At 44.1% G+C, this 25,403-nt stretch overlaps 1 protein-coding gene across 1 annotated transcript in view; it reads left to right on the forward strand.

Moving 5' to 3' along the window:
* The window catches only part of LOC124775162, a 190,968-nt gene that overhangs the window by 105,583 nt on the left and 59,982 nt on the right, over positions 1-25,403 (forward strand). Inside the window, exons 4-5 of the mRNA XM_047250004.1 lie at positions 7,272-7,339; positions 22,457-22,526. Coding sequence (XP_047105960.1) covers positions 7,272-7,339; positions 22,457-22,526 — 138 coding nt within the window. The remainder of the gene's footprint in view (positions 1-7,271; positions 7,340-22,456; positions 22,527-25,403) is intronic.

Below are 25,403 nucleotides of genomic sequence, written 5' to 3' on the forward strand. Positions count from 1 at the left end.
TTGAAGAATTGGACAGGGCACTCAAAGACCTAAGTCCAAACAAGGCTCCGGGAGTAGACAATATTCCGTTAGAACTACTGATAGCGTTGGGAGAGCCATTCCTCACAAAACTCTACCAACTGGTGACCAAGATTTATGAAACAAGCGAAATACCCTCAACTTCAAGAAGAATATAATAATTCCGATCCCAAAGAAAGAAGACGCTGACAAGTGTGAAAATTAGTGAAGTCAGTTTAACAAGTCACGACTGCAAAGTACTAACACGAATTTCTTACAGCGAATGCTAAAACTGGTACAAGCCGACCTCAGGGAAGATCAGTTTGGATTCCGTAGAAATGGAACACGCGAGGCAATACTCACCCTACGACTTACCTTAGAAGATAGATTAAACAAAGGCAAACCTATTTTTCTATCATTTGTAGACTTAGAGAAATCTTCTAAAAATGTTGACTGGAATATTCTCTTTCAAATTCTGAAGGTTACAGGGGTCAAATACAGGGAACGAAAGGCTATTTACAGTTTGTACAGAAACCAGATGACAGTCAGAGGAGTCGAGGAACATGATACGGAAGCTGTGTTTGGGAAGGGAGTGGGACAGGGTTGTAGCCTATCCCCGATGTTATTCAACCTATATATTGAGCAAGCAGTAAAGGAAACAAAAGAAAAATTTGAAGTAGGAATTAAAATCCATGGAGAAGAAATAAAAACTTTGAGGTTCGCCGATGACATTGTAATTCTGCCAGAGGCAGCAAAGCACCAGGAAGAGCAGCTAAACGGAATGGATAGTGTCTTGAAAGAAGGATATAAGATGAACATCAACAAAAGCAAAACGACGATAATGGAATGTAGCCGAATTAAATGAGGTAAATGAAAATGAGCGTCATTGGCCGGGAGGCCCCTTGCGGGGCAGGTCCGGCCGCCTTGGTGCAGATCTCATTACATTGGGGCGACCTGCACGCCGGATGGGGATGAAATGATGATGAAGACAACACAACACCCAGTCCCTCACTGGAGAAAAGCCCGACGCAGCTCGGAATCGAACCCGGCCCCGTAGGACGACAATCCGCCACGCTGACCACTCAGCTATCGAAGCGGACCATTAAATCAGGTGATGCTGAGGGAATTAGATTAGGAAATGAGACACTTCAAGTAGTAGATGAGTTCTGCTATTTGGGGAGCAAAATAACTGATGATGGTCGAAGTAGAAAGGATATAAAAGGTATACTGGCAATGGCAAGGAAAGAGTTTCTGAAGAAGAGAAATTTGTTGACATCAAGTATAGATTTAAATGTCAGTAAGTCTTTGCTGAAAGTATTTGTATGGAGTATAGCCATGTATGGAAGCGAAACATGGACGACAAATAGTTTAGACAAGACCAGAATAGAAGCTTTCAAAATGTGGTGCTACAGAAGAATGCTGAAGATTACATGGGTAGATCACGTAACTAAAGAGGAGGTACTGAATAGAACTAGGGAGAAAATGAATTTGTGGCACAACTTGACTAGAAGACGGTATCAGTTGGTAGGACATGTTCTGAGGCATCAGGGGGTCACCAATTTAGTAATCGAGGGCAGCGTGGAGGGTAGAAATCGTAGAGGGAGACCAAGAGATGAATACATTAAGCAGGTTCAGCAGGATGTAGGTTGCAGCAGTTAACTTGTAGATGAAGAAGCTTGGACAGGATAGAGTAGCATGGAGAGCTCATTAAACCAGTCTCTGGACTGAGAACAAAAACAACAACAACAAGATGATATCACAGCAATACGAATTTAATTCTTTTTTTTTTTAACTCTTGCAAAATAGTGTGATACTGAACTGCCAGAGACATGTGTAAGTGGTGCACTATGGCAGCATAAAACAAGTGTATTCTTCCAGATCCGCATTAACTTTAGCTGCTGTATACATGTAGAACTGTATGAAGCACCTTTCAATGCTTTGAATTAACGCTACTGTTTATACACTACTCCAAGACCTCACACAAACTTCTTGTCACACTACGGTCTGCTAAACAGACGTCACATGTGCATTTCACAAGTAAACTCCATTACGTGAAAACATCAGTCCACTTGATGATGATGGCCGCACCATTGAAAAGCGTACTAGGCTACTGTTTAAATTAAAAGTGACTAAATCAGTCAGTTGAACATATTATTGTGTATTCATATACACTGATCAGCCAGAACATTGCGACCACCTACCTGATAGCCGGTATGTTCACCTTTAACACGGATAACAGAGGCTATACGTCATGACATGGAGGCAACGAGGCTTGGTAGCCCGCTAGAAGGAGTTGGCACCACTTCTGCATACACAAATTACCTAATTCCCATACATTGCCGTGAGGGGGACGATGAGCTCTGGTGCCTCATTCAATCACATCCCAGATATGTTCGATCTGGTTCACATATGCCAAGTTATGGTGCCAGCACCTCAACTGGAACTCGAACCATTCCATCACTCCCCATGGCCTTGTGACATGGCGCATTATCTTGGTGAAAAATGCCACTGCCGTCGGGAAACACGATGGGCGTGAAGGAGTGAACGTGTTCTGGAACCAATGTACGATACTCTTTGGTACTCATGGTGCCTTACACGAGCTCCACTGGACCCAAGGATACCCACGTGAATGTTCCCCAGAGAATAATGGAGCCCCACCAGTTCGTCTCCGTCCCACGGTACAGGTGTCAAGATGCTGTTCCCCTGAAAGACGACGCATTCACACCCTCCCATCTTCATGATGAAGAAGATATCGTGACTCATCAGACAATGCGATGCTCTGCCACTACGCCAACGTCAAGTGCCTACTTTTAAGTCGTAGTTGCCGATGTCGTCGTGTTAACATTGGCACATGTATGGGTCGTCGGCTGTGGAGGCCCATCGTGGAGAATGTACGGTGCACTGTGTGTTCAGACACATGCCCAGCATTAAAATCTGATGTTAGATCCGCCACAGTTCGCCACGTGTCCTGTTTAACGAATCTGCCCAGCCTACGTTGTCCGACATCTGTGATGCAGAGTGCCCGCCCAACCCCAAAACCTCTGGATGTGGTTTCACCTTGGTTTCGCCATGTGTTGAAGACCTCACCACGGCACTCTTCCAACGCCCGACAAGTCGTGTAATTTCCGAAATGTTCGTGCCGAGCCTCCGGGCCATCACAATCTGCCCCCAGTCAAACTCAGATAGATAGTGCGCCTTACTCATTCTACACACGGACAGCACGCTCGCCGATACTATACGTACCGCGCGTGTGTCTAACTAGCAGTCATTCCTCACCTGGCGGCGTTGCTATCGCCTGGTCGGGCTTATATCGACATCAGGTCGGTTGTCATAATGTTTTGTCTGATAAGTATATGCTCAGCAGAACTGAATTTCTGGAAGCTTGCTGCCAACTTCGTTTTTCTCGCATTGTACTGGTTTAATTACGGAATATTACACAGGATCTTATCGTATTCTGTCGCAATAAAACTGCGCTCACTCAGTTTTGTATTAACTTTATATCATTACTTATTACGAAAGTGGTGAGAGAGGGAACTTCCTTATCTAAGAGCGATCCAGTCGTTCTAGTGAAAAAGATATCCAAGTCTCTATCCGATAAAAATGAAAAACATTTGTGCGATCGTAATCAAATAGATTGTCTTGCATTTTTATTTCGTGTGCAGTCACTCACAGCACATCGTTACCTGTTAAACCGTTCATTCACAGATCTTAGAAGTTTTACCGGAGACTACATTTTATATTCATTTTGTTTATATGTGGATTAATATAGGGCTATCTAATGTCGTATTCTCTAAGCTTATGCTGCTACTTTTAGCTTCTTCCTTCATTTCCCTTCCGGTATACCTCCAAAACGTATTCTTCCTGTCCTTTTTTACCCAGTAGAACTAACATTACAACCAAAAGACACGTGAAGTAGAAATCGACTGGTAACTTCATTAATCAAGAATCTATTAAATGCGATTTTCACATTGTGGCTTTAGGAAAATTATTTCGAATTTAAGAACACGTATTTGTTCTCGTCTTCGTCACAACCAGCGTGAATTTGTGCAACAGTGCTGCCGCCTTTCATCAGTGATAGCTTTCTGGTTAACTTCGAGATCCCACTATTGTTAACTTTAGTGAGATTAAGAATACAAATTTTCTGAAACAGTAACTCCTGTGTAAAATTCGTAATAATTTCGAAACTTGGTAATTCATTACATTGTATCATTAATTATCAATATCGTTGTGTTGACTGTAAATTATACAATCTAAATAATAACGTTAATCTAAAAAAATAAAAAAAAATGCATCAACGCAAATAAATAACAAATAGACAAATAAATTCAGTTGCCCTCGAAACAGTTTATCAAATTATTGCCACAAATAGTGAGCTGTCCTTTATTACACTATGTTTCAGTATATCTGGGTTGGAAATTATAAGTACTTTCAAAAGCCTTCACAATTTATGTCCAAGAAGTTTTATAAGAATAATGAAACTAAGTCAAAACTTAATGACTCCAAATATATAGGATGCATATTAGAACACTGCTAAAACTGTTATCAAAGAAAATACTGACCCGTATTAATCAATTTTGGGATTACACTGAAGGTTCCGTACAACATGTCTGTGCAGGTAGCGATTTCTCATTTGAGTTAAGTTTCGAATTATCGAAAATTCAATGTTTAAGAGAAATCCTGAGTCTCCGATTCAATGGCTAACAGAAAACTCAAACAGTACCCGTGGTATAGGGAAAAAAGGGCGAAACGTAAAAAAGAGGCAAACAAACACGTTAAAGAAAAAAGAAGGAAAAAAGAAGATGGGAGGATCAGTGTTCTCGACTTCTAATAAGACCGTCCTGGATCTCGGGTTCGAACCTCTTCACTGCTTCAATTTTGAATGAAAATCAGCAGCAGTGGCGGCTGGAATTTTCCGGCATACGAAGTAACCCTCGTTTTACCAACGGCCTTGTCAAAGAAGTCGGAGGAACGGACAGAGGTTCAGGGGACTCTCTTGCCCTTGGGGTGGGAAACTGCCGCTGTGAAGGCTGAAGAATCGGCAATGATCAACGGCATAAGCGTGCAGAAGGCAATGTAAACCACTACATTATAGACACGTAATGTGTATCCACAACACATGTAGTCTGTAAGTGAAAAGTGTCATGATGATTTTTCCAATGGCAAATGATTCGAATCTCAGGGAGGGTATTGCCAAAGGGGAGATGACCATTAGAAAAAGACTGAATAATCAACGAAAGAGTAACGTTCTACGGATAGGGTTGTGGAATGTCAGAAGTTTGAACTTGGTAGGGAAGTTACAAAATGTGAAAAGAGAAATGCGAAGGCTCAAGCTCGATATAGTGAGGATTAACGAAATTAAATGTAAAGAAGACAAGGATTTCTGGTCAGACGAGTATAGGTCAATATCAACACCAGCAGAAAATGGTATAATCGGAGTAGGATCAGACAGGAGTCGACAGGGGTGAGATAGGGGATCCCGGTATTAGAGTGAGAATATAAACGAGCTGTGGATGACTTAGCATCAAATAGACAGAAGGTACTGATAACATTCCGCCATAATTTCTAAAATCATTGTGGGAAGCGGCAATGAAACTATTATTTAAGAATGTAGCCTATGAGAGTGGTGGTAGCAAGAGCCAAAAAGTGCGAGAATTATCGCATCCGCCCCTACATCCAAGCTGCTGACGAGGGTAATATGCAGAAGAATGGAAAAGAAAATTAAGGTTCTCTTAGATGATCAGTTGGCCTTTAGGAAAGGTAAAGGCACCAGAGAGGCAGTTCTGAATTTACGGCTGACAATGGAAGCAAGAGTGAAGAAAAAACAAGATACGTTCATAGGATATTTCGACTGGAAAAAGCATTCGACAAAGTAAAATGGTGCAAGATTTTCGAAAACCACAGAAAAATAGGAGTAAGCTGTTGGAAGAGACGGGTAATACAAAATATACACAAGACCCAGCAGGGAACAATAAGACTGGAAGACAAAGAACGAAGTGCTCGGATTGAAGAAGGGCCAAGAGGGACTCTTTCGCCTCTACGTTCAGTCTATACATCGAAGAAACAATGACAGAACTGAAATAAAGGTTCGAGGCTGGGATTAAAATACGAAGTGAAACGATATCAATGATAAAATCCACTGATGACATAGCTATCCGCAGTGAAACGAAGCAGAATTACGGAATTACAAGATATGTCGAATTGAATGAGCAGTCTAATGAGTACAGAATATGGACTGAGAGTAAGTCGAAAAAAGACGAAAGCAATAAGAAGTAGCAGAATGGAGAATAGTGAGAAACTTAACATCAGAATTGGGGATCACGAAGTAGACCAAGTTAAGGAATTCTGCTACTTACGCAACAAAATAACTCATGATGGACGGAGCAGGGAGGATATAAAAAGCAGACTAGCAGTGGCAAAAATGACATTCGTGGCCAAGAGAAGTCTACCAGTATCGAACAAGGGCCTTAATTTGAGAAAGAGATTTCTGAGAATGTGCGCTTTGAGCACAGCATTGTATGGTAGTGAAATATGGACTATAGCAAAACCTGAAGAGAAAAGAATCGAAGCATTTAGAAGTGATACTACAGGAGAATGTTGAAAATTATGTGGACCGGAAAGGTAAGAAATGAGGATATTCTCCGCAGAATTGAAGAGGAAAGCGATATGTGCAAAACACTGACAAGAATGAGGTGCTGGATGATAGGCAATCTGTTAAGACATCACGGTATACCTTCCATGGCACTAAAGAAAGGTGTAGAGGGTAAAAACATAGATCCAGCAAATAACTGAGAAGGTAGGCTGCAAGTGCTACTCTGAGATGAAAAAGTTGACACAGGAGAGGAATTAGTGGCGGGCCGCATCAAACCAGTCAGAAGATTGAGACAAAAAATAAAAAAAAGCAAGAGAGAGAGAGAGAGAAAGCTGTGGCCAAGCAGCGGAGCAGCATAGGCAATGTTATTCATGTAAACGCACCCAAGTCTCCCAACACAATGAGGTCTGTAAATATTGCCCGGTTTACGTGTTAAAAACTGAAACCGATTGACACTATCGGGTTTCCATAGTTCATGCAGTAATGTTAAAATTCATGTAATTATTCTTGGTTCATTGGCGCGTTTTTATTCATCCGTTATCGTGTCTACATATAATTTGTAGTTGCCTCTCCGCAACATACTTTGTGTCGTCTGCAAGCTTGAAGGCGCCACGTTGTTGCAGCAAATTCCAGCTAGCAGGCACCGCACGGGAAGCATTCACTGACTGTGTTGCTTTCTTTTCAGGGGGACCGGTCGATGTCAAAATAGATCTCCTCCTCCGCAGGCTGTTGGCAGTCAGCGAAGCTAATATGGTAAGTCTGAGACATAACGCATGCAAGATAAGAATTAACTATAGTGACAGAGATGTTGGTGATACTTACAGTTACTTAAACACGTACATGTAGTCATAGCTGTTTGTGAAACAATGTGTAGGCACACTGAGGGGTCTCGCGTCTCTTTTCCTGCAGTTAAGTGCAGCAGCATTGATCGGTCTCGTACGGGGGTAATCCCGAAAGTAAGGTCTCCTGTTTTCTTATAAGTACATAGACCAGTTTATCTCTACAATGGTTTACATCAGTTTACGGCTTGAACATTTAGTTTTTTTTCGACATAATCACCATTTCTGTAGATGCATTTTTGTAGACTCTCTGGCAGTTTTTGTATGCCCATGTCATACCAGCTCGCCGCCATGCTGTTCATAAAGTTATGAACGTCTTCTTTCACCTCGTCGTCGGAGCTGAATCGCTTTCTGGCCAAATGTTCTTTTAACCTAGGGAACAGGTGATAGTCACTGGGCGCCAAGTCAGGACTGTAGGGTGGGTGGGTGATTATGTTCCACTGAAACTGTTGCAGGAGAGCGATGTGTCGGCGAGCGTTGTCATGGAGAATGTGTACGCCCTTGCTCGACATTGCTCTTCTCCGGTTCTGAATTGCCCGTTTGAGTTTTTTCAGAGTCTCACAGTACCTGGCAGCGTTAATTGTGGTCCCAGTGGGCATAAAGTCGACCAACAATACTCCTTTCCGATCCCAAAAAACGGTTGTCATGACTTTACCGGCAGACTGTGTTTGTTTGAATTTCCGCAGTTTTGACGAAGAAGGATGCCGCCACTGGCGTGATTGTTGCTTGGTCTCAGTTGTAAAGTGGTATGCCCAGGTTTCGTCACTCTTGACAATTGAGTCCAGAAAGTTGTCCTGTTCGGCTGCAAGGCAGTGAAGAAATGCACGGGAAGCGTCAACTCGTTGCCCCATGTGGTCATCTGTCAGCATGCGTGGCACCCATCTTGCGCACACCTTCCGGTAGTTCAATGTTTCCGTTAAAATTCTGCGAGCGGTGCTTCGGGAAACCCCAGGAACCAACGTGCAGAATCATCCAGGGTGATCCGCCGATCCTCACGCATGCTTTGCTCAACCTTCAACACTGTCTCCTCAGAAATTGATGGTCTCCCGCTCCTTTGTTCGTCGTGAATTTCGGTCCAACCAGCTGCAAACTCTCTACACCACTTACGAACATTTTTGGCACTCACGCACGACTCATCATACACTACCATCAATTGGCGCAGGCGCAGGGCCCTTTGCATTCAAAAACCGAATAACTGCGCGCAATTCGCACTTGGCGGTAACATCCAACGGGAGCTCCATTCCCAACGGCTGCCAAGCCAAGACTGAGGGCCTCAGCGCGGCGTGCGCATGTTTACACACAGCGCGTGAAGCACTCTTCATAACAGCGTGACCAACTGCCGTACAAACAGAGTTCTGTACGTATAAAAAAATAGGAGACTTCACTTTTGGGATTACCCTCGTACAACACGCAGATTCTTAATGGGAAACCCCAGCCATCAGTTATTATACGCACCATCTCCGAGCGTCGAGGCAACCTCACCTTGATAATGCGAAAATGTCGTGCTAACATACTAATTCACGTATATACACTACATCTGCGACCTGCACCAACAACGCTATAAAAATGTCACATGTCACTGTTTTCCAGGCTTTCAAAATTTATCACTTGGATTAGCTCTGCCTGTGATTCGACAATCCCAGTTCTTTACCAACATTGTGCAATCCCAGTTCCGAATTCGCGAAGTTCATTCACGAGTCGTGATTTCCAAAACAGTGCTCTGCTAATTATTACCAAAGTCGTTTTAACTGGTCGTGAGCCACGAGAGTATTCCATCAAGGACGTTCTCAGAAGACATTCTCATGACATTTTTAAACTGGTGTCATCAGAGAGCCTCTAGCTGAAATAGTGGCGCACCAGATTCTTTGACTGACTTTCTCTATTTCCAATTTTTTTAAAGAGCTTTCAGCCCCCTGTTACATTTCAGCATGATGATGCCCGCCCACATGTGACGAGAGCTTCTCCTGCTTGTCTTCGTGCTTGCTAAACCCTGCCTTCTCAAGCAAGGTCGCGAGCTCTCTCCCCAATTGAAAACGTTTGGAAAATTATGGGCAGGGTCCACCAATCAGCTCGGAAGTTTGTCGATTTTACGCGCCAACTGGACAGAATTTGGCACAACATCCAGCGACTCTATCAATCAATGCCAGTCAGAATAACGCTTGCATAAGGGCCAGACGTCTACCAAAGCATTATTGACATCCTGAATTTGTGAAGCTGTTTCTCTTACATAAATAATCCATTTTTTTGTTAAAAAATGGTTCAAATGGTTCTGAGCACTATGGGACTTAACTTCTGAGGTCATCAGTACCCTAGAACGTAGAACTACTTAAACCTAACTAACCTAAGGACATCACACACATCCATTTTTTTGTAATTGTAATCGTTTGTTTTTCTGCACGTGTACATCATGTTTACCGATTTCCGTCTCTTTCGGATAATTTCTTCGTGGTGTGTCATTTTTTTTTCCTTATAGGGTATCATTAACCGTAAATTACGCGTCCCATGTACAATGTCACTTGCCGACACAGGTCGCACATGTATGTGGTGCGACTCAGTACCAAATTTCATGATTTATTCTACATTAATTAATGCTTCCTTTTTTTAATGTATGCCGAAATGCGTTATTTTAAGATGTTGTTAATCGTATGCGTGCATCGAATCGCTGACATCTATCATGACTTTCTATATTTAATAGTCTTAGGTCGTACTTCCAGTACTTCCGCCTATGAGCTTCCCTGACGTGGGTCCCTTGAGCCTTATGTCTATGGTCGATTGATGAGCTCACAGTGTCTGATAACACACAGACATGGACACTTTCAGGCAGTAGCACAAAATACAACTTGTCTCACAGCTACAAAGTAAAATTGGTGATCGTTGTAAATTTTATCAAGACTTAAATAAACCTTATAGTGTTTTTTCTTCCAATATTCTTTACGATTTTGAGAGAGATTAATTATCAATGAAAGCATTACTAGGACTTAATCCACTTAATATCTGGAGCTTGCTTGAACAAACGCCTTATCTACAAGAAACACATAACTGGCGTGATGAATAAAGCAAACAGTTTGTTAGCTGCCTTATATTCCTTAATACACAGAATGACGTCTGGAAATAGGGAAAACAGTGACTTACTTTATAAGTCGATAACAGAACCAGTAATTCTGTATGACTGCCCCATATGGGGCAACCTGCGTCTACACATGTTAGCAAACTTCAGATTATGCAAAATAAAACACTGCAAATAATATTAAACGTTCTGTGGTTCATTATAGTCTCAAGAATCCACCAGTATATAAAAATTAAAACAGTTTCAGAAGAGATCCGTTCCATATCTGAAAGCTTCTACACCAACTTCCTTACTCAGTCAACACACTAATTCGTCAGTTATTCACTATTTACATCCACGATCAGCCCAAACGTCCAAAATTGTTACCATGTCAGTAATGCAAAATAAGGCTGACATACAACACAATAAACACTGCACTAACGTGTATGTTACAGGTCAAACATCAATGTAAATATTATTTTGTTCTTTTTTATAATAATAATGCATGGTGCCCAATACTTACCTCTAACAATCCTGGTAAACCTAACATTGTCTAAAATTTAATTCTGAACTAGTTGTTCTAACACAAAAATTATATCTAAGCCTATATATTCATCTGTATCATGTCATGCTGTGCAGTTTTTATTATCTCCATTGTAAATAATTTCCACCAATGTTATGATGTAATGTCAGTTATACTCATTGTTTGTGTAGTTGGGTGTAAGGACTGCGACTGTACGGGTTGTATGAGATGGTGCATGTAGTGTGGATGACGAATGAAATACAATGTCTCTCATCAACTCGCCGAAAATCAAAGTTCTCTGTCATCTCGGAGCCCCCACGTGCTACTGCACGGAAAGATTTACCCACACATTACACAGCACACACACTTCAATGACCCCTCGTTATTGTGGTTTGACTTACAAGTTTGGCTATGTTTCGTCTATGAGACGCCAACTCATATTCGTTGCGGTGCACTCTATGTTCCACAAAAGTATTTAATATAAATGCAGGCGGAATTTGCTATGTAAAAATCACGTACGCACTCTCGTACTTTTTAAAGTTTCACAAATTCGAATTTATTTGCAATAATAACATAGACAAAATTGAAAGTCACAGTTCACAACAAATTAATTTCAGAACCTGACGGTGTGTCAAAAGATCTTGGAGGCGGTTGAAGTAAACCGTAATTAATTACATGAGTTATCTTTAGAAAACCGTTAAAGTTCCACAGTATGTCAAACTATGACTTCCACAATGGCTAAGCACTGAAACTTTCTAAGTGCGGCTTGTATCACATGCAACCCGAAGAATAACAAGTCTATCAGACGCGGAAAAATTTCTATGTCGAAATGCAGGGACTCTGAATAATTCAAACAGGCGAACTAGCGGCTATTTAACCGCTCATCAGATAAAACTTTCCCGAAACACAGACCAACAACGTTTAACCGCCTCTAACGGCGTCCGAACATAAACTGACTCCAAACTGCTGCTGTTCACCCAGGAAACCTGGGTCAAGCACCACTGAAGTCAGTTAAACTACTGTACATTAAAATTTCTGAAATTCTTAATTTTGACCTTTTCCACATATACGATACATTAAATCGCACAGAAATTTTCCGGGAAACATTATGCTGTTTTCAGCTTTCTTTTATCTGCCATAGTTTATTTATAAACAACAATTTCGATGGTTGGCCTCGGTTTTTGGATTTATAAGAGTAAATATTAATAAAAATTTAAATGATACATTAAATAATTTCATGTATATCTGAAGTTTACAGTATTGCCGCTACTTTTAAGGCTTCTCTATTTATTTAGTAAGAAAAGCTTTTCTTAATTGTGTGAAATACACTTTTGGGCCCTTCATTTAAATATGTGAATAATTTCAATAAATACACTGACACAGTCCTATACAGCTCTACAAAATGTATCTGTTGACACCTTGTTTGTTTCAATCGCATAATGTACTGCCTGGATACTCATTTTTACTGTTCATCAGTTACTTACAACATTTAAGTTACAATAATTTATAAACTAAAACATGTATCGAAGGCGCGTCTTCACGTGCGTAATAGTCCTTCTTTTTGCTTCAGATCAGCAACTAGCTCTTCAGTGACACACGTGGGTCAATATTTATTAACTCTGGGGTAGCTTTAATTTTGAATCAGACGTGAAAAGCGGCCATGAGAAACGCATGGCCATTGTGCTGCCCAACGGGTGGGTTTTCCCGGTCACGTGGTCACCTTAGCGGCTGGTGGTAGTCAGAGACAACCCCATCTGTGAAGCATAATGTGAAACCGCTCCCCCATGTGTCCTGTCAAGCTGATTTCAACTATCAACATGAATATGGCCCGACCTTAGCCGCAGCCAGTGCGTCTGCAGTCGCATGTTTGTGATTAAATAGTCTCTTCCTTTTACAACAGGCTGTCGTGTGACAAGGCTCTCGACTCGGAATCCTATAAAATAAAATAAAAGAGAGATTCATTCTATCATATTAACGTTATAGACAAATCATTTTCACTGTTGTTAACGCACTGGACTCCTATTTGTGAGCAACGTTACTCAAACTTGTATGCAGTCACCATTGCACCAGGTTCCAGTGGTTTCACTACAGCACTTTGTGAGAATGTCAAGTAGTTCCACCAAGAAGGAAATCACAGCAGGTTGCCTCCCACATTCTTGTTTGAGTGAGCTTGTGATCAAGCTGTGGTGAACTATTGAAAGTCCAGGTTGGAATATCAACTAGATTATGAAAAGGATACAGCGTCACTCATTGTAAAGACGACACTTTTAGCTGCAGATCGGCACAACGAAGAGACTGTTACACATTGAGCTTTTGGTCAAAGTCTTCTTCAGAAAAGAAACATACACACATTCACTCAAGGAAGCACACTTCATGCACAAATGACCACTATCTCTGGCCACTCCACATAATGTGTAACAATCTTTTCGTTGTGCCTGTCTACAACTCAACGTGTCATCTCTACGGCGAGTAGCAATACGTGGCGCCTATGGCGTAAAGCGCCATATCTTTGGACTCTAGCATCTTTGTATTTCCTTTGTTCTATGCTCTCGGCGCGCAGCTTTTGTACTGCCATGTTGTTCTCGCTTCCTTCAGTGCTAAATAAATGTATAAACGACATCTAAAGTGTGTTATTACCGCCCTGTTATACGTGATAACCACAGTGGTGACCCTAACATCGTCGTCATATGTTCGTGAGTTTTTTCGTGCTTCTATTCATCATTAACGGAATTCATGTGCCAACCCACATTGTCTTCAGAACAATGAATATACCAGTGTCTTTCGGTGGTAGTACTACATATCCTATTATCTGTGCTTGTGACCACAAGTGGCCAAGTGTATCTCATGTGCATTTAATTAAAAATGAACAATTGTCTGCGCCCAGCCACGCCGGCGGCCACTTAACCTTAACCGGCTCAACATGGCCACTATTAAGTGCAACTACACAGCAACGGCTGCTACATGGACAGTGCACGCTGCCTAGTGACATCATGAATGAGAACCCAGTCAAGGAAGTTGTGGTTTAACCATTGGCTAAGCAGTCTCCTTTGGTTTTGTTTGATGTGCCAACGAAGTTCCAATGCATGGGGCTGCACATTCTTATATGCCTAATGTCACAACATCCCCTCTCCTGCACACCATTTCAGCAACCAGTTTCCCATCGCACCAAGGTCCACTACAATTGCCTTACACCTGCTTGCGTAATGGCACCAGCCATTCCACCTGCACCGGTTACCAGATCAGACTCCCGTGGCTGTGCCACAACTGTCTTTCGCCCGCTGTTGCAATGGCACTGGCCATTACACCCGTGGCATGTTCGTCATCGGGCCTGCAATAGAGACACTTCATGCCATCTGTTGCATCTACTCACTCCACCCTGTGTGCTACTTGCAGCAGCCCCCCCCCCCCCCCCCCCCCGCATAGACCTCGGGCGACGCACCGTCGACCACCACTGCACTCCCAGTGTCAGGGGCTTCCTGCCCCGCATGACAGATCTTTGCCTGCCAGTGCTGCATCAACATGTGTTACCCAGCAGGTTTTATAAGCTGCCTGCTTTTCAAATGGACAATGGACAACCCTAAGTCTTGGTTCACATTGGTGGATCACCTACTGCATATCCATGGGATTTTGGATGATGACACACGTTTCGTCTGCCTGGTGAGTCACCTCCATGCTCATCCAGACCTCATCAGTGATCTGCTCCTCTCTCCACCCACCTCGCCCAAGTATCTGATGGCGAAAATATTGCTCCTCAAGTGCCTTTCTCGCCCACCAGCGGAGGCTGTCCACCACATTACTCACAACAAGCACCTTGACAACCGCACACCTTCACAGCTTTGGCGACGCCTTTTTGCATTAATTGACGATCCAGCATTACCTAACACTGTGCTTCGGATCTTGTGAATGGTCAAACTGCCTTCAGACCTAAAACTTCACCTGCTTTCTCTGTCACTGACCCTCTTGAGTTTCGTCAATGCACGGCCGACCAAGCCTATGCTATCATTCGTCACTGACACTGCCTGTCATCTCCATCGCCATCAGATGGCATGCCTGCACCTTTAGTTCCACACTCTGCTGGCAGAGGCCAGCGCACTCGCCTCAGCACCTCACTGGCCTACCAGGGGCTGCCACCTAGCAGCCTACAGGAGGTACTGCCTGCAGCCTCCCAACAGCAGCTGACCCCACACGAGCAGCAGCCTGAGCGCCCACAAGCAACGTTGCAGCCAGCTGCGGCCTTCTCTCACTCCTCATCATCTTGCCTCCAAGCTCTGCTGGCACCATGCTACTTACGGGTACACCATACACAACTGTTGCGCGCCTTGCATCTACCCAAACGATTCTGGCGGACACATTTAGGCATCACGTCCTGCCACGATCCTTCACAGCATTTACTATATTTGTCAACTTTCCTTGGATGCTTGCTACATCTGCAGCACGGAGAATGCTGTAGCTTACTATCTATCTCATATGTCGGTGCTTACCACACCCTTGAACTTAGATGACCTCGCCCAACTCCAAACCAAAGAAACCGATACACAGTGGTTGGTTTCAGAGAGTGAGTCATTGCTCGCTATACAACATCTAGTCCTGCACAAGTCGACGACCCCAGTCCTTTGCAACGTTTCTATGGGCACTCCTCACCCCTTGGTACTGCTCGCTCTTTGGCGCGGGATCTGCAATGCTTTACACAACTTGGCGCACCCCGGAACAAAGGCCACGATGAGGTTAGTCACTGAACGCTTTGTCTGGCCCAGCATGCATCATGACTGGTGTACTTGGACCCGTGCATGTGTCCCAGTCAGCAGACCTGCGCAGCCTCCACTATGCAAGTCTGATATCCCAAGAGGTCACCTTCGATATGTCCACATTGACATGGTTGGGCCACTCCCCCTTCCAAGAGGTACAAATACATATTGTCAATGATCGACCGCATAACTCGGGTCAAGGTGGTCCCTCTCAACGATATAACATCACAGACCATTGCTAGCTGTTTCATATCCACGTGGGTCGTGAGGTTCGGCTGCCCTCTTTCCCTCACTACTGATCAGGGATGACAGTTCGAATCCACGCTTTTTGTTCGACTGTGCGAGCTGTGTGGTGTAACCAAATTCCACACCACAGGCTATCACCTGCAGGCGAACGGCCTGGTCGAAAGATGGCACCGAACTCTCAAAGCCATGCTCATGTGCCATGGTGGATTATGGTCTGAGGCCCTTCCCTGGGTCTTACTCAGCATCCTCTCCACCCATAGGGAAGACCTGAATGCATTGCTGGCGGAGATTTTATACGGAGAGCTCATCCTCCTTCCATCAGAGTTCGTGGAGGACACACAGCCGTCTGCCGCATCGATCTTGCGGCCCTTATGGAACGGGTATGTGTGCACGTCGATTCCCTTATTCCACGCCGCCAGTGTTCGTCCACAAGGACCTTGCATCACGTGAAATCGAGATGCTGGGCGACGACTCCGTACGAGCGGCCTTGCAACCACCTTATTTGGGCCCAGACAGCGTCTTACATCGTGGAGTGAATACGTTTGTAATTCATCCAAATGGACGACCTCCAACAGTTTCCGTTAACCGATTAAAGCCAGCGTGGTCCCTCTCCTACCCGCTTTCCGACGCTTCTGATCCGCCTGCCGTCGCTGCCGCTCCGCCTCCCGAAGCCCCAAACGCTTCGAGCGACGTTCCACCGCCTACGCAGCTGTCCGACGCACGAGACTCTGGCAGCGCGGTTTCCGACGCGCCCACTTCTCGTGCTGGACGCCGTCTTCAGCCGCCACGCTGACAAGATGATTACGATTTCGAGTGAGGAAGCTTCCCTCCACACTGCAGGGTGGGGGGGGGGGGCTTCTCTGTGGCGCCCCTGGCGTAAAGCGCCATATCTTTGGACTCTAGCATCTTGAGAGAGAGACAACGGTGTGGACCGATAAGAGAATAGCACATTGTGACGAGTATTTCAAGTTGAAAATATTCAATTTATCATAAGATTACATCAACGGAATTTTATGGATTTTTTTTCCGGATTGTGTGACTGGGCCGCACTAACACTTGCCTTGCGGGCCGCCGGCTTGGACACCCCTGGTCTAGAGTGTCGCCACATTACAGTTACATATTCTGCTATATGAAAAAAAATTATTTTACAAACAATGCTCGATGTCCTGCATGTATCTCGCCCTAATCTGCTTGTTCTGGCGACCATATGCGACGATCACAGGAAAATCTGTAGCCTTTCTGGTAGTAAATGGATAAAGGCACGATGTGTTTAAATTTTCTTCTCAAACGATATGGGCCTTCAAACTGAAGTTTGTGAACACGCTAGGTTAATCATCTGATCTCAAACGAACAGCTGTGGTGTTAAAAAAATAATGCATTATGAAGATCACGACTCTGTCGTGCAAACTGGGATAGCATCATTAAACTGTATTGGAATCGAGACACGTGTGTAAGGCTTCAAGCATGTCATATGAATGGTTCGTGAATTGCCATAGCAGTGAGCATTTGCAGTGATGCACACTGATGTGCCAAAACAATATGATCACTGCCCCTCCCACACTCCCACGAGACTGAATGCCGCCTGGTGGCGTTGGGCTCACCTAACACGATAAGAGATTATGAGGGGTGTTCAAATGAGTAACGCAACAATTTTTTTTTTTTTTACTTGGCCGAGTTTGATCGACAAAATTCAGAATTTGTTGTGGGACATCGTGGAATATCTCCATTTTAGTCCCTATAGTATCAACAGTCCGATAAGTGGCGGTGCTATACGTAGCCTTCTAATTGGCGTCTGTAATGCGTTCCAGGCAGAAAGCTGTCACTGAGTTTCTTTTGACGGAATACCAGAGCATCGCAGATATTCATAGGCGCTTGCAGAACACCTACTGAGACCTAGCTGTGAGAAAATGCACGGTGAGTCGTTGGGCGAGGCGTCTCCATCATCGCAACAAGTCGTGCCAACCTGGCTCCCGCGTGCCGGCCAGCTGCACACAACTGCTACTTGACATCTGCAATGTTGGAAATTGCGGACACTCTCATTCGAAGTTATCGACAGATCACAATCAAACACCTCGCTGAACAACTGGACGACTGTGTTGCTAGCGCTGACACACTCGTCCATCAGTTGAGGTACTCAAAGTTGTGTACCCACTGTGTTCCTCATCGCCTAACAGAAGACCATCAAGACCAACGAAGAACCCTCTGTGAGGAATCGCTCGACTGTTACGTGGATAATCGAGACAATTTTTTGTCGAATATCGTCACAGGCGACGAAACATGGGCTCATTACTTCGAACCAATGGAATAGAGAGATACATTACCTTTCCTCCGGAGAAAAAGTTCAAAACTGGAACCTGTGCCGGTAAAGTCATGGTGACGGTGTTTTGCGACTCCGAAGGGTATCTTTACTTTAATATCCTCCCTCACGGTGCAACTATCACTTCTGAAGGGTATTGTGGTACCCTCAGGAAACTCAAGAAACCACTTCAGCGCCTTCGTCGCCCCAAAAATGCAAACGAACTTTTCCATGACAACGCAAGGCCTCACACAAGTTTGCATACCCGATAGTAGCTCACAAAACTTCGTTAGACTGTTCTTTCTCATACGCCCTACAGCCCAGATCCCGATTATTCCGACGTCCATCTGTTTGTCCCAATAAAGGATGTAATCCGCGGGAAGCAGTACGTGGATGATAGGGAGGTTATTGATGCAGGAAGACGTTGGCTTCGACATGTACCGGTAAAGTGGTACCATGCGGGAATATAGGCCCTAACAGTAAGATGGTGCTAAGGTCGTGGCATTGAACGGAATCCATGTTGAAAAACAGGATTTTGTAGCCGAAAGAGCTAGGAGTAATAAGTTTTCTTGGAATCCTGAATAAAACCAATCTCCATTCAGAAAAAAATGTACTGCATTGCTTATCGAACGCCCCTCGTGTATAAGCGGAGGAGTCACAATTGAGGAATTCTAGTGACAATATGGGGGGCTGTAAAAGGCGTAAGTTTCTGTCATAAGCGATTGTTACGGCTCGACGCCTGGGAACAGACAACCCCTATCGGGACTGGTGGACGGACATCCATGCCCCATCACGGGAAGTAGAGATCGAAGATTTGCCCGCTTTGTAAATCTGGATAGGCGACGATCTTTGGCAGGTCTGAGGACAACGTGCAATGCTGGTGCGAACGGAAGTGTTTCGGACACAACAATCAGTGCACATTGTTAAACATGTGGCTACACTGCAGACGACCCGTCCGTGTTCCCCTGTTGATCCAACGAAACCGTTAATGGTGACTGCAGCAGGAATGAGATGAGATCTTCGAGATTGGATATTGGATCATTGGAGAGGTGTCGCCTAGTCGGATGATTCACGTTTGTTATACCAGGTCGGTGGTCGTGTACAGATACGCCGTCACCATGGCGAACGGCTGCTTTAAACATGCACCGTGACCTGGACAAAGGCTGCTGGGAGCAGTATTGTGCTATGGGCGAGGTTCACCTCCGCTTCCATGGTACATGTCGTAGTAATCGACGGCTCCAAGAGTGCCGCGCATCGTTTCATGCTTGCTGTCCTCCCCGACAGCGATGGGATGTTGCAACAGGTCAATTGTCCGTGTCACAAGGTCAGAATCGTGTTACGGCGGTTGGAGTAGTATGACACATATACCTGGGACGCATTCGGGTGCGAGTTCCACGCCCACAAGCCAGCGGCTTGTAATTCACGGACGTTGGGCGACATGTACATAGACACCTGGTGCCACATATCTCCAGAAACTTAACAACACAATTTCGCATTCATTTACGCTGAATAGCTTCTATATCGCGTTACAAAGCTGGACCAACACAGTTTCCAGCGGATGGCGAAATGCTTTAGCTCGTCAGTGTGCACTGGGTAGCAAATTTGTGAACAGTTTCTCTCTTCACACTGATGAATTCGGGTTCATTTCACATATGTGTTGGTCTTTATCAAAAACCAGGTGCTTTATCACACTTCAATATCCCGAAGAGGCAGCACCCGTGTGTAGGGTAGTGAATCTTTAAGGCCAAGTATAGACTTCTATTCCTTCGTATGTGAAATGACTCTGCACTTTCACAGTGATGACATTCAAATGCTTATGTTGATTCTTCTGCCGGTTCAGATGGTGATGAGTTCATTCTAAAGCACGAGTTCACTTGTTGAAACATATCTTCACTTCGTGCATATAAAAATCGGAGTTTGTAGGCTACAGACGCGAATTTTAACCGACAGGAAGAAGATGCTGTGATATACAAATGATTAGCTTTTCAGAGCATTCACACAATGTTGGCGCCGGTGGCGACACCTACACCGTGCTGACAGTTGGAAAGTTTCCAGCCGATTTCTCATACACAAACAGCAGTTGACCGGCGTTGTCTAGTGAAACGTTGTTGTGATGCCTCGTGTAAGGAGAAGAAATGCGTACCATCACGTTTCCGACTTTGACAAAGGTTGGAATGTAGCCTATTGCGATTGCGGTTTATCGTATCGCGACATTGCTGCTGGCGTTGGTCGAGATCCAATGACTTTTAGCAGAATATGGACCCGTTGGGTTCAGGAGGGTAATACGGAACGGCGTGCTGGATCCCAACGGCCTCGTATCACTAGCAGTCGAGATGAGAGGCATCTTATCCGCATGGCTGTAACGGATCGTGCAGCCACGTCTCGATCCCTGAGTCAACAGATGGGGAAGCTTGCAACACAACAACCATCTGCACGAACAGTTCGACGACGTTTTCAGCAGCAAGGACTATCAGCTCGGAGACCATGGCTGCGGTTACCCTTGACGCTGCATCACTGACTGGAGCGCCTGCGATGGTGTACTCAACGACGAAACGGGGTGCACGAATGGCAAAACGTCATTTTTTCGGATGAGTCCAGGTTCTGTTTAGAGCGTAATGATGGTCGCATCCGTGTTTGGCGACATCGCGGTGAACGCTCATTGGAGACGTGTCTTAGTCATCGCCATACTGTCGTATCACCCGGCGTGATGGTATGGGGTGCTATTGGTTGCACGTCTCGGTCACCTCTTGTTCGCATTGGCCGCACTTTGAACAGTGGACGTTACATTTCAGATGTGTTACGACCCGTGGCTCTACCCTCCATTCGATCCCTGCGAAACCCTACATTTCAGCAGGATAATGCACGACCGCATGTTGTAAGTCCTTTACGAGCCTTTATGGATACAGAAAATGTTAGACTGCTGCCATGGCCAGCACATTCTCCAGATCTATCACCAATTGGAAACGTCTGGTCAATGATTGCCGAGCAATTGGCTCGTCACAACACGCCAGTCACTACTCTTGATTAACTGTGGTATCGTGTTGAATCTGCAAGGGCAGCTGTACCTGTACACGCCATCCAAGCTCTGTTTGACTCAATGCCCAGGCGTATCAAGACTGTTATTACGGCCAGACGTGGTTGTTGTGGGTACTGATTTCTCAGGATCTATGCACCCAAATTGAGTGAAAATGTAATCACATGTCAGTTCTAGTATAATATATTTGTCCAATGAATACCCGTTCATCATCTGCATTTCTTCTTGGTGTAGCAATTTTAATGGGCAGTAGTGTACATGTGCCCTTAGGGGCTGCGAGGATCAAATGCCTTCCCTGCCATTCTGATTTAGCGAATACTAGAATGGTTTCTTCCAAAAAGGCACGGTCAGAGGAAATCAAAAGCAGAAGTTAGCATGAAACTAGGAGTCTGCGTCGTTGATGGCAGCGATGGAAACACCGTGAGATTAGCCTGCCGGGAGTGAGTAGTTACGTAATACTTTGTAGAACATTGTTGAGAAACATTTGTGATTAAATAGCCACTGTGGCAATTCATTAGTTACAGTTCATGTAGCGCACTGTGCGCTCCATCCTTGTTGCTATGTGACGTGCCATAAGTAGATAATAAATGTAAGAAATGTATCGTACCTCCAGTTCTTCAGAAGTCGTGTAAACAATCCAGCCCTGTCACATATAGATGCTTAAATTGTATGGCTGCTATCTTTTCCACAACGTGATGTACCTTGAAACAATCATTGAGGTCAGGGTCGACTAGAAGCTGTCCAATAAAAGGGAATTGCCCTTGAGGCGTAACATTGGCGGCTGTGAACATTGGTCCAAAACCCTATGATCTCTTTAGCGCAGATGCACACCAGGCTCGAACCCTTATGGGAATCGGCGAAATGCCCCGAGTAGTGAGGCTAATGGCAAGAAGCATTACATTGTTAGTATGTGTATAAGTTGAGAATTTGAGTCTTATGGGGACAATGCTAGTGCAGCCCGTGTAGTTGCAAGGACCACTGCGCCCGGATAGCGCAGTGGTCAGCTCATCCGCTTAGTAAGCAAGAGAACCGGGTTCGAATACCGGCCTGGCAGTAATTTTCAACCTTCCCCATTGATTTAAATCAGTGCCCACTAGCAGCCAATGTCTGTAATTCTTCTGTGTCTTTTTTTATGTTGCAGGACTTCACTGCCCAGCTGACGGTGGTTCTGACGTGGCACGACCCCCGCCTCAGGTACGACGACATGGACAGTAAGTGTACTCTCTGGTTTCGTCCCCTGTTCCTCCACGTGCGCTCCCTCGTAAATAATATAAGTACGGGCCTGTCTATGAACTACTAAGGTTCCTTAGTAATGATATTGTTTACTATTCGTGGATAGCAGATTCTTAAACTTCCTTAGTTTAACTTCCTTTTCCTGAAAAACGACAGTTGGCAGAGCATCTCTTAAATGTCTGTCTTTCGCTTGTACATTGGCAAGGTATTGGAGTACTTTTATGTAATGAATAATAAAGACTGAATGAATAAATGGACGAATTATTGTCGCTGCTCGGGATGAACTTGACACAGCTCATAAGTGGCGCCAGCATTATTGAAGAAGATTCCCACGATAACATAGGTTGTAGTAAGATCTGTAATGGGACCTAATAATATCTGCCACGGACGCGAATGCGATCACACGCGACGTAATATACCACGCAGGTCGGCAACATTTTCTTCGTGGTGAAACTATTCCCATTCGTTACTTACTAGCCCATTTTTTCAGATCCAAAACTGCTTTTTATTTGTTATTAGTTCTTTTGGTTTCTCATTATTCATTAATTGCTAATCTTACTGATGTTACTAAAATTCTCGGTTTCGCTGTTTCGGTTTACAATGCTTGAGGAAGTAAATGTTCAGTGGTATTTTTAAGTATTGACGCACCGTTGTTTGCTGAGATATAAAAAGAATACTTTCCTGGTAATGTATGGAGCTTCTCCTGCTTTAATCATTTTCTCTGAAGTCAGCTTGCAAAGAAATTTGTCATAAAACACTGAGAGCAATCGGTTTATATTGGAACACTGCAACTACGTAATATCATTCTAATAGCTTTGCTTTCATATTTTCTTTTGTTATTATAATGTAGTTTAACATGAAAGTGAGAATTCCTACAAACTCTATAGGAACACTCATATTTACACATTTCTTGCGATCTGCAAATGACTGATACTTACACAGACGCGACGCCAAACCGAACACATGAGTTTATGTGATTATCATTCCATTAAGAGGATTTCATCTACACGTATCCGAGTAGTTCATCGTAAATGCAAAATGCATCGAAGGCAAGTAGATATAACTTCATTCGGTATCCTAAAAAGAAGTGTTTTTCACTGTTTATCATTTCTGCTAATAAACAAGAACTTGTTAAAAGGAAAAATCTTTACCATTGTTTAAAACCCTGCAAAAACTCCCACAATCATTTTCATTGCATGTTCTTATGACTGCATCACATCTATGGCATGTTTAAATTACAGCTGTATGTTTAAGTGTGATACAGAAAACTGATAACATACTTAGAAGCTTCTTTCAAATGAAACAATGAAGTATACAGCCCTACTAGAAAAACAAAGTTTACTTACAAACGTCATAATATTCACCATACTGTCCGCTATAACTTGGTGAAACCACATATTGATACATTTATTCGTTCTCGATTTACAGTCAGGTGACAAAAGTCACGGGATAACGAGATGTACACATACACTATGTGTACATATGCACATAGCCGCAGTATCGCGTACACGTTTCCAACGTGATTTGGGCCGCACGACGGGGATTACATCTAAATCTACCTGATTACTCTGCTATTCACAATAAAGTGCCTGCCAGAGGGTTCAATGAACAATCTTCAAGCTGTCTCTCTACCGTTCCACTCTCGAACAGCGCGCGGGAAAAACGAGCACTTAAATTTTTCTGTGCGAGCCCTGATTTCTCTTATTTTATCGTGATGATCATTTCTCCCTATGTAGGTGGGTGCCAACAGAATGTTTTCGCAATCGGAGGAGAAAACTGGTGATTGAAATATCATGAGAAGTTCCTGTCGCAACAAAAAACGCCTTTGTTTTAATGATTGACACTCCAATTCACGTATCATGTCTGTGGCACTATCTCCCCTACTTCGCGATAATACAAGACGAGCTGCCCTTCTTTGTACTTTTTCGATGTCATCCGTCAGTCCCATCTATTGTGGATCCCACACTGCACAGCAATACCCCAGAACAGGGCGGACAAGCGTGGTGTAAGCAGTCTCTTTAGTAGACCTGTTGTACCTTCTAAGTGTTCTGCCAACCAATCGCAGTCTTTGGTTTGCTCTACCCACAATATTATCTCTGTGATCGTGCCAATTTAAGTTATTTGTAGACTGAAATTTTCACCCTACAGTGGAGTGTGCGCGGATATGAAACTTCCTGGCAGATTAAAACTGTGTGCCGGACCTAGACTCGAACTCGGGACGTTTGCCTTTCGCGGGCAAGTGCTCTACCAACTAAGCTACCAAAGCACGACTCACGCCACGTCCTCACAGCACTGTCCCGCGAAAGGCAAAGGTCCGAGTTCCCAGAGAATAATGGAGCGCCACCAGCTCGTCTCCATCACACAGTACATGTGTCAAGGAGCTGTTCCCCTGAAAGTCGACGCATTCACACATCTCATCTGCATCTACATCTACGTGATTACTCCGCTTTTCGCAATCATATTTCATGAGAAGATCCCGTCGCAACGAAAAACGCCTTTGTTTTAATGATTGCCACTCCAATTCACGTATCATGTCTGTGGCACTATCTCCCCTACTTCCCGATAATACAAGACGAGCTGCCCTTCTTTGTACTTTTTCGATGTCATCCGTCAGTCCCATCTGTTGCGGATCCCACACCGCACAGCAATACCCCAGAATAGGGCGGACAAGCGTGGTGTAAGCAGTCTCTTTAGTAGACCTGTTGCACCTTCTAAGTGTTCTGCCAATCAATCGCAGTCCCATAACATTATCTATGTGATCGTTCCAATTTATGGTATTCTTAATTGTAATCCCTATGTATTTGGTTTGATTTACACCCTTCATATTTGTGTGACTTACCGCGTAATCTAAATTT

This window comes from Schistocerca piceifrons, chromosome 1 (assembly GCF_021461385.2).
Source record: "Schistocerca piceifrons isolate TAMUIC-IGC-003096 chromosome 1, iqSchPice1.1, whole genome shotgun sequence".
In the NCBI taxonomy this organism is placed as follows: Eukaryota; Metazoa; Arthropoda; class Insecta; order Orthoptera; family Acrididae; genus Schistocerca; species Schistocerca piceifrons.